The 10,059-nt window shown below is 40.3% G+C and overlaps 3 protein-coding genes across 3 annotated transcripts; 1 reads left to right on the forward strand and 2 right to left on the reverse strand.

Annotated features, from left to right (window-relative positions):
• Positions 1–1,031: 1,031 nt before the first annotated feature.
• On the reverse strand, positions 1,032–1,571 carry grem1a (gremlin 1a, DAN family BMP antagonist; the record flags this gene model as incomplete). The annotated part of the gene is made up of 1 exon (XM_083934603.1): positions 1,032–1,571. The coding sequence occupies one exon, from the start codon at positions 1,569–1,571 to the stop codon at positions 1,032–1,034; it is 540 nt and encodes a 179-aa protein (XP_083790729.1).
• A 442-nt stretch (positions 1,572–2,013) lies between these two features.
• On the reverse strand, positions 2,014–7,244 carry scg5 (secretogranin V). The gene is made up of 6 exons (XM_083934421.1): positions 7,236–7,244; positions 6,624–6,849; positions 5,610–5,759; positions 4,893–5,005; positions 4,135–4,188; positions 2,014–3,042 (listed from the first exon to the last, which is right to left on the reverse strand). The coding sequence occupies exons 2-6, from the start codon at positions 6,847–6,849 to the stop codon at positions 2,911–2,913; spliced, it is 675 nt and encodes a 224-aa protein (XP_083790547.1). The 5' UTR covers positions 7,236–7,244; the 3' UTR covers positions 2,014–2,910.
• Positions 7,245–8,173: 929 nt separating this feature from the next.
• LOC310962068 (nuclear factor 7, ovary-like) lies at positions 8,174–9,499 on the forward strand (the record flags this gene model as incomplete). The annotated part of the gene is made up of 1 exon (XM_083934420.1): positions 8,174–9,499. One exon carries the CDS (start codon positions 8,174–8,176, stop codon positions 9,497–9,499), a length of 1,326 nt encoding a protein of 441 aa, XP_083790546.1.
• Positions 9,500–10,059: the final 560 nt, after the last annotated feature.

The following is a 10,059-nucleotide window of genomic DNA, read 5'->3' on the forward strand; positions in this document are numbered from 1 at the left end:
GGATCAACTTTGATTGTTTTGGTACTTTTACCTTATGTAGAATCATCATTCACTGGGTTTTGTTGCAGAATTTGCTACCTAAAACTACTTTACTTTAAAGCTAAAGTTATAAATGTGCAATATTTAGAGTTTAATATTATAAACTTAAGCCCTGTATTTATATTATTGTATCGAACTTTGTACGCAAATTATTTGCATTGATTTTTACTGATTTTAATCCCCCCCTAGAATATGTTTTTCTACGAATAAAATCACTGATCAGAAAATATGTGAATTCATAGCTTGTTTTTATTCACAGGCAACAGTATACACAGTCATGAAATGAAGTGGCATTTAGCAGTGCAGGTGATAAAAAAGAAAAAAGAAAAAATCTCTATAATCATGATAAGTGTCACATCCCACACAGTGGAAACAATACAACCATCCCAGTCCTTCGCAGATGTCCTCATACTTTTGCCCACAACAAATATGACATTAGAATTTGTTACAAACCAGCCTTCCTTCATCTTAAACACTCGTGTTTCAGATCAGTTCACCTGCATCCCTGCATCTAAAAGCATTTGACAACAAATCATCCAAGTCTGTTAGCAAACAAAAAAACTGACTTTGTGGAAGCAATGACTGATATTTGACAAGATATTTGGACAGTGTGGTGAATTAACAATTAAATAAAGCATTATCTTAGTAGAGTGGTGTAAGCAGATATATGTAGTAGGCTTTCCCTGGCAGCTTACCCATCTATCAGCCAAAACTACATTGGGATCTTTGGGAGAGTAAACCCACTTCCTCCACACTAACTACTGCAGTACACCACTGATGTTAGAGGGGAAATGGCACCCGAATCAACCACTTGTGTGGTATGATCAGCATCTTCTCTCCAATATAAAAATAAAACCGAGCGCAGGTACGTTCCAATTCCCACTTTTTCCTCCTTTAAATACAAATACACTCCGTTTTTTTATCTTTGCAAAACTGCACTTTTCCTCCAATGGAAACAGATATCATCAACCTGGAGTTCAGTCAGTTTGCGTCTAATCCACATCTATTGTTGTGCAGCGGCACTGCTTCACGCGCTGGATCCGTTTCTTCCGGGTGCTGGGTATCTGACCCGGGCAGAAGAGGGTGTAAGTGACGGTGCTGAAGGTTTTGGGTTTGCAGGCAGAGCAGGATTGAAAGGCGTCCCCGTCCTGGTAATTATGCCTCGGGATGTAGAAGGAGTTGCACTGTCCGTAGCAAAAGCGGTTCATGATGGTGCGGCTCAGGCAGCCCTCCTCCTGGATGGTCTGCTTGAGCGGCTGCGTCTTGCACCAGTCCAGCCGCAGGTACCGGCGCTCCGTGACGTGCAGCGCTTCCTGACTGGACTCCAGCACTTCATCGGTTGAGGTTACAGGCCCCAACCCACGGGAAATTAATCCACTGATAGCGGGTTGTGGACATCTTTCCGATTCGTTTGGGTTGTATTTGTTTGGGTGTGGGAAAGCGCCCTGGAAGGTGGCAGCGTCTATGCTCCTCAGCGGGCTGAGCAGCAGCGCCAAAACTGCCGCAGAGATCAGCACTGATGTGGTCTTCATCATTGAAACTGAAGGGAAACGACACAAAAGTCAGTCACAGATGGAGATAATTTTACGCGTGTATTTGTGAGGATTTAACGCACAGCTTTTACGCGCGAGTTACGCATCAAACAGTAACAAATAAACAGTCAAATAAATGATAATTTAGTAGTTAAACACCAAAATAAAAATCAGTAGTTTCTTAATTGAGTTACCTGATGTTTATTTAAGCTTCACACGAGAAAATCTTATCCCGTCAGTCAGTTTACAGCACGCGTACCTTCTTCAGGTCCTTCCTCCTCAGTGGCTTTATAAATGACATGCTGAGGGGTTTTCTAAACTGTGTCGGGCTTCAACAGAACACGCCCCCCCCCCCCCAAAAAAAAAAAAAAAAAAAAAAAAAACCCTGATCCTTTTATCTGTCTGAAAGGATGAAAAAAACTCCAAACTTTTGTCATTGCAGATAAATCGTTTATTTGACTTTACAGAAAAAAACAAACACAAACATTTTTTGGCAAGATCAAATGACAGGAGAAATTCAGTGCTGCCCGTAGAGTCTCCTTGCTGCAGTATTTTGATGAGAATACATATTGATCAGAATAGGAGCTACAATAATTGCCATGCTACAGTGACGCAGTTCATCCTTTACATGACAAAGCAAAAGCCGAGAGTCTATAATTAACTTTGAAGAATGTGATCTTGGTTGAATGTGTTTACTGCTGAAGACACACAGGTGATTAACTGGTTATATCAAGACATAGAAAAAATAAAGTTTGGAAACTTGTGAGAGTAAATTAATTTCTGTACAGCCATGAATAATAACTTTCTTAGTCCTCCAAATCATATCTTTATACAGCGATACTGTACACTGCCATCAAGATTTTAACACACTGTATTTTAGCATTTTGGATTAAATGGTTGAATTTTAAGCATCTGATAATGACTTGTTTTCCTCTTATAATAATATTCCAATTGGTTCATTCTTGACCGTCAGAAATGCCAGGGTCAAAAGAACTCTCAACACAAAATCTACATGCCTTTCAAGAAGATTTGCACTTCAGAAACAAATAATTTTACATTTTCTCTGCCTTGAGCCAGCTATCAGATCTTGATGCTTTAATAAAGGCTGATGCACTGTAAAGGTCTACCAATTAATGCTAAAACAATAAAGGCACCAATTGTAAGACAGATACAGTAAGGCTAATTACCATTATGGCAATACAATGAAAATAAACATATTTTCTTGCACTGAAGTCACAAATCCATTTCTTGTTAACCAAAATGCTTAAATATGAAGTGTTACAAACTCATATCTGAGAGTATACTTTAATATTACAGTGAGTTTTGCAGGCGCACAAGTTTAGGCGGTGGATTTTCCTGCAGCAGAGACTGCCGGCGCCTCTTCCTCCTGCTCCTCCTCAGAAAAGTGAGGGACAGATTTCTTGGCGACCACATTGTCCAGCCTCTGGCCCATTAGATACGGGTTGACACTCTGCAGGGAGGCAGGGAAATATATTACTATACAGACTGTCAACGTGTACATGAAGACTTAAAGTTTGGATATTTTAAAGTGTGGTTTAATGAGGTACTGATATGGACGGGGGAAGCAGCTCAGGGGACCGACGTTTGTGCGCCGGGAGTACTAAGCCAAACCACGACAATTTTTTCTAATCCTAACCAAGTTGTTTCTAACGCCTATAACCATAATCGTCTGCTTTTGTTGCCTAAACGTAACCGTCACTCTACACTTCCAGTCGCCGTTTAATGCCGTTGAATAGAACGTCATATCTCGTAAGATATCATACACACCTGTTGATATTTTGTCTATAAAAAGAGAAAATCTGTTTAAGTGTACGCTATATTTAGAATATTTTCACCGTTTTACTTTACCGTCAGACAACCCTTCCCGGTCATAGCCATCTATGCTCTCTTCAAAGCCACCAGACTCCTTTGACAATAACGGTCATTTTAATTCGCAGAGCATGAGAGTTGCTGGTTTAACGCTGCCTAGATCGGTTAGTTCATTTGTAAGTTAGTTCATAACCCTTTTTAAAACACCAAAGTCACACAATAACACAAATGAACTAGCCGATGGCATGACAGCAGTCGACCAGCGACTCCTGTGTTCCGCAAGGTCAAAGGAGTCTTGTGGCTTTGAAGAGAGCTTCAGTTCCCTGCCAAAAAAAGGCTGTCTGACAGCAAAGTAAAGTTGGGAAAATATTCTAAATATACACTTAAACATATTAACAATATCCATTATTATAGGTTAGCACCGCCCACAGCAGTAAACAGTTTAGCTTCCATGACTGTCCTCCTGCCTCCTTCAAACTGGGGATGTGCGGTCCCCCATCTACTGTCGGTAATACACAGATAAGTACCTCGTTTAAGTCCACTTCAAAAGATCCGAACTACCCCTTCAAAATCTGAGTGACTAGAACAAAATCCAGAATGAGCTTCTTAGCTTGGAGCAGAAAATATCACTTGAGTTTAAGAGTACATCGCTCCCTTCAGGGGTAGATATGGTGCTGCTGATGTGGTTTCTCAGACACAATACTACAAAGGGAGAAGACAACAAACACGATACCCTTTTTCTTCTCTTGGGTCCTCCCTTCAGTTTCTGGTACAAAAGCTCCTTGTTCTGAAAGGAAACACACATGTCATATCATGAATCTGTTATTTTACAGCCAGGCGATCCCTTTGTTGCTAAATTACAGTCAACAAATTGCTTGAATGCCCTTTCACGGAATGAAAACACTCAAAGGGGTGATTTCTCCAAACCAGATCCAAGAATAAATTATTGTTATGTTTGATCTTTTAAATGGAAAAAAAATCTTGTCTTCATTTGGTTGTTAAGGCGTCACCAGCATGAGCAGACCATGAGAAACCAAAGCTGTAACGGCTGGGTCCCAGCATGCTTTTGTCTTTTTCAAATGTTAGACAATGACACTAAAATACTTTCTTATCATGCTGCTACAACACTTCATGGTATAGCACTCAGAACACACTCTCTTAGTTTGTGTGAGAGGGTTGCTTTTCCAATATTTGATGACATGTAGCTCTTAGTCTCAATGCCTGTTAAAAAAAGCATGTGCAGTGATACAGGCCTACTTTATTTACAGGTGAAGAACTTTAAATGAGGCTTTTGTGTATGGTTTTAATCAAGATTCTCTGCTTTTCTCTGGTTCATATTATTGTAATTTCAATACCTTTGGACTGTTTTTGGGAGTAACAATCTATTTGGAGTTCTGGTAACTACTGTCGTAACGAGCATGTTTCACCTTTTGATTGATCTGTGATAAAAAAAAATAAAAAAATAGTTATAAGTCTCTGCTCCGTACTCACCCACTTCGCCAGGGCCGGGTAGTCGTGCTCTGGGTCAAATAGGTGCTGGTGTTTTTGAAACTCTCTGCTGAACTCGGCTGTGTCCGGAGCGTTTTCCAAACAGCCGTCTGCTGCTGGGGATGCGATGAGACGCAGGAAATAAATGTCCAAACAGCAATGAAACAGTGGTGGAGGAAGTATTCAGATCCTGAATTAACACTGCACTGTTAAAACACTGTTACACGTAAGTACTGCATTGAGTATGAAGTGAAAAAGTATTAGACGAAAAAAATACGGCAGAAAAATGGTAAATTAAAAGATAAATTAGAAAATGACATTTATCAAACTAGTTGTAAATTAACTGGTTTGTCATCATTTCATCAGTACTCATATAATCTATTGGTAGTTTGATTTATAATAAAAAGCATTTTTCATAAACACTTGTTTTTTACTGCAAGAATCTCATTTTTTAAAGGAATAGTTAAAGTTGTAGGATAAAAGTAAACATACAATATTGCCCTCTGAAATGTAGACTCAAATAAGTAAAAGAACCTCAAAGTTGTACCCATCAAAGTGCAGTTTTTGAGTAAATTTACTTTACATCCCCCTCTGCAAATAAATACAATAAAAAACAAAGAAGAATCAGCTTTGTGGCATCACTGATAGCAACATTTGCCCTGATATTCATACTGAGACATAATACTTAATAAATAATGTGTTAAAAACAAGGGGCTCTACCTGTCTTCCCCAGGGGACAGGGGTTTGGAGGGTCTGGGTATCCGTGGTCATCACTGAAGTCTTTGGGGACGTTGTCTCCGGTCAGCTCGGCCACAATGTTGGGGATGTTGCCAAAGGGGCCGAGGTGCTGCAGCCCCTCGTGGGCACCACCTTGTGGAGAAAAACAAATTTCCCAATCACTGCAATAAATAACAGCAAGTGCGCTGGCAGGTAGAGAAAAAAGCTTCATAATACAGACATGAATGAAGCATTTACAGTTTTGTAAATGTCATTTATTTTATCTTTTAGTTGTTCGCAGGGTGAAGCCCCATCAATGATCCTTGAATTCAACATTTAAATAAGTTCATTATGAATTAATCTGCAACTATTTAGACCATGGATGTCAAACTGATCCAGTAAAGGGCCGTGTGGCTGCAGGTTTTCATTCCAACCAATCAAAAACACACCTGGTCCAACAAATCAACTGTGTGAAGACAGTTCAGGTGATTGAGTAAGTCGAGTCAGGTGTGTTCTTGCTTGGTTGGAATGAAAACCTGCAGCCACACGGCCCTTTACTGGATCAGTTTGACACCCATGATTTAGATATTCTATTTTTTCATCCATTTTCAAAGTAAAAATACAAATAATAATTATAATAAATCTCTGTTTTGAGGATATGTTTGTCTTTGTCATGTATGATAGTAAATGGGTCTTTTTTATTTATAGTTGTGGCTTGTTAGTCAGATAAACTTGTGTCAAATAAAATAATCTGAGTATATCTGTACATTGCTCTCCAGTCCTGACACTTTTTGTTATTACATAATAAAACACTTAGTGAAATAAGTAATAAAGACAGAATATACACACTGGGACAGACAGGAGAGAATATATCACTGGGTACATTTAATGGTAGAAAACCAGTGGGTCAAAATGGGTTGATTTGATCCAGTGTTATATTTTACATGACTGTTGGGGTTATTTAAGAATGAGAAGAGGAATGATTACATAAAACAAAAACAACATCAGTATCATCACCCTGAATGCTCTGGGGCCCAACAATGTTGGTGGCCTGATGTGCGGGATACTCCACCCTGGGCCGAGCGATGCCCAGCTGCTCCATAACGCCGTGCAGGAGCCGCTGTATGTCGGCCTCAGACACCTGGTCCGCCGTGCGGGGGCTGCGGGCTGGAGCTCTGCCGACCTGCAGGCACAGGAGGAAGCCGAGCAACGACAACCGCACCGCCGAGCACATTTCTGTCATCTGGGGAGAGAAAAACACATTATAGGCCACCACACAAAAGATGGACAGTCATTATGTGCAAACACAGCTGCGTTTTTAGAAACACCACAGGCTAATTAGATTTTTTTAGAGGAATATAATATGGAAAAGAGGTGTTTTTATGGTAGGCCTATCTGTCGGTTTAATGGTTAGGTTAATACTAAAGCCTTGGTGCGCCACTCTGTAAACAGAGCCGATATAACTATTCTATAAATAGCCTTTATGATGTCTATTAAACACAAAAACACCATCATTCATAAATAAACGTGTATTTAATTACATTTAATTAAGGACGTGTATGATTTTATTAATAGAAAACATCACAAATGACCCAACAAAAATAATAGATTCAGTGTATTTGTTCTTACCGTGTCCGCTGATGGTTGGACCTGCTGAGCAGAAAAAAAATACGTGCATTTCCGGTTTCAAGAATAAAATCCGGTTTTACAAACACGATGAAAAACATTTAAAAAAATCTGTTTCTAGGCGAAATTCATCCGGATTAAAGTTGACTGGGCAAAAGCAGAGACTAATGCGTTTTTGTTGTTCTAAAATAATTGTTTTTTTTTAACTTGTTGCTTTCCCAGGTTCATTCTCTTTAACACTTTATTTTGAAGGGATAACACATTATTTCCACTGTAACCATAAGTGGCCATTACGCAACCTTTGGAGGAGGATGCGATCCGCCGCACTTCACGGTTCAGATGCAGTTGCTAAGAAACCAAAAATCCTCTCTTCCCATTGGCTGTTACACTGTGGCCACTTATTTCACAGGGCCCACAAACACACCGCACTGAGAAGGAAAATCTCTGCAGCTGAGATCAGAAAACACCATCAAAACAGACATTTTTGAATCACTTTATGAGCCCATTTTCTCTGTAATCATCTTCAACGAGCCTCATTAAAAATGTCATTTCATGTTCTGGTTGCATTTCACATGAATCGACATGCTATTTCCCGAAACAATATTTAAAGTAGTAATAGTAGTTAAATTTGTTTCAACCTAAAGGTGATTCTGTCGTTTCGAAAGCACCTCATGTAATCGGTGATGTTGAATCAAATAGCTCCATCTGCTGGTTAAAATAAATAAATAAATAAAAGTCAGCTGGATACTATTGGTCAGTTTATTAAGGATTGAAAGTGAAACTTAAAGCTGATTTCTACATTACTGAACGGAGGTGAGAAGCCATTACAGGGTGAACTAAAACTACTCTAAATACAAATCAGGAGGATGTCTGCAATTCAAAACGAGACACAGTTTTGGTGAGTTTTGCTTTTTGAAAGAAAAGTCACGTTTCCGGGGCTAATGGCTGAGAAAATTCTTCTTGAAAGTTTCCTGAACTGCCACGTGTGTTCAGAGACTTTCAGGGACCCTGCGTCTCTGAGCTGCAACCACAGCTTCTGTTCGAGCTGCCTGCAGAAATTCTGGGTACAAGCTAAGAACAAAAACTGTCCCATTTGTAAAGCAAAGTCTTCAACAGACAAACCAGCGGTGAACTTGACACTGAAGGAACTGGCTGACTCTTTTGCTGAGAGGCAGAATAAGGCCTCGCCTGAGAGGGAAACAGAAAAGAACAAAGAGGAGGTTGTGTGTGATAAACATCCAGAAGTCCCTTATTGGTTCTGTGAGGATGAGCAGAGAGCTGTGTGTCCTGTCTGTGACTTCCCTCTCCACCAGGGTCACAAGGTGGTTCCTCTAGAACAAGCAGTCAGTGACCTGAAGGAGCAGCTGAACTATGACTTAAAGTCTCTTCAGAACAAGAGGGACAAACACAAACAAGTGGAGGAAATGTACGGTGAAATGGTGAAACACTCCAAGAAGCAGGTGCTGTCCACAGAGAGGCGGATCAGAGCGGAGTTCAACGAGCTCCACCACTTCCTGAAAGTGGAAGAGGAGTCCAGACTGGCAGCTCTGAGGGACGAGGAGGAGCAGAAAGGGAAGACTGTGAGCAGAGAGATAAGGATGATTCAGTGGCAGATCTCCGCTCTGTCAAAAAGTATCTCTGCTGTCGAAGAAGACCTGCAGAAACACAACGTGTCGTTCCTCAGCAGTTATAAAGACACTCAGATCAGAGCCAGAGTCCAGCGCTCACTGTCAGATCCACAGCTGGGCTCAGGAGCGCTGATAGATGTGGCCAAACACCTGGGTAACCTGTCCTTCAGAGTCTGGGAGAAGATGAAGGAGAAGGTCCACTTTAGTCCTGTCATTCTGGACCCAAACACTGCTAACCCCTGTCTCCATCTGTCTGATGATCTGACCAGTGTGAGACATGGAGACTTAAAGCAGCAGCTTCCTGACAATCCAGAGAGATTCACTAAGTATGCAAATGTTTTGGGCTCTGAGGGCTTCAGCTCAGGGAAGCACAGCTGGGAGGTGGAGGTAGGAGACCATCCTGAATGGACTGTGGGTTTGACTGAAGAGTCAGTTAACAGGAAGGGACGGTTTAATGCTACACAACCATATGGAATCTGGTACCACGGTGGAAAATACACTAAAATATCTGGTAAGACTGTCACAGTGAAGAAGCGTCTCCAGAGGATCAGAGTCCGGCTGGACTGTGACAGGGGGGAGGTGTCCTTCTATGATTCCAAAGACATGACTCATCTGCACGCACAGACCCTTTTTCCCTGAGAAACTCTTCCCATATATCGGTATTGGACATGCTAAAACCACTGATATCAAAATAATGTTTCCCTGATGTTCAGTGAGCGTTGTGAGGTCCAAGTGATTTATTAGGATTCTTATAACTGGTGGGGGTTTTTTTTGTCAGTTACATACAATTCCTGTTAGCGTTTGCACCAGATTTGGACTTTAATTTGAAACTTCAGATTCATTAATTTTGTTGTTGTTGACGTTTTTATAATTCACAATAGATAGAAGACCAGAATGAGAAGCTACAGCATAAATATCTATACGCTGAATTAAGCATGTGAAGCATTCTTGCCAGGATGGTGTTTGGTCATCATTTTATTTTTATTTTCCATGGGAGGAGAATTAACCTTAAGTTTGCATTTTTTAAAGTAGGGTTTTATTTTAAATCATAGATCTTACTTTGTTTATTTCTGACATTTTAGAAAAACTTTTCATCTTTTGTCAAGATCCTTTATGAAGATCTTTTTTTCATTTTCATACATCCTGTTTTATTGTGCAGAACGGACCCAACAGTGAATGTTGATGTGATAATTTACCTG

The sequence above is a fragment of the Echiichthys vipera genome, assembly GCF_963691815.1.
Source record: "Echiichthys vipera genome assembly, chromosome: 19".
Taxonomy (NCBI): domain Eukaryota; kingdom Metazoa; phylum Chordata; class Actinopteri; order Perciformes; family Trachinidae; genus Echiichthys; species Echiichthys vipera.

Coding starts and splice junctions, on each gene's coding strand:
- scg5 (XM_083934421.1), bottom strand. CDS start 6,849: ATGACAGAAATGTGCTCGGCGGTGCGGTTGTCGTTGCTCGGCTTCCTC. Junction 5,006..5,609: donor CTGTCCCCTGGGGAAGACAG/GTAGAGCCCCTT, acceptor TCGCATCCCCAG/CAGCAGACGGCTGTTTGGAA. Junction 3,043..4,134: donor GACCCAAGAGAAGAAAAAGG/GTATCGTGTTTG, acceptor GCCTCCCTGCAG/AGTGTCAACCCGTATCTAAT.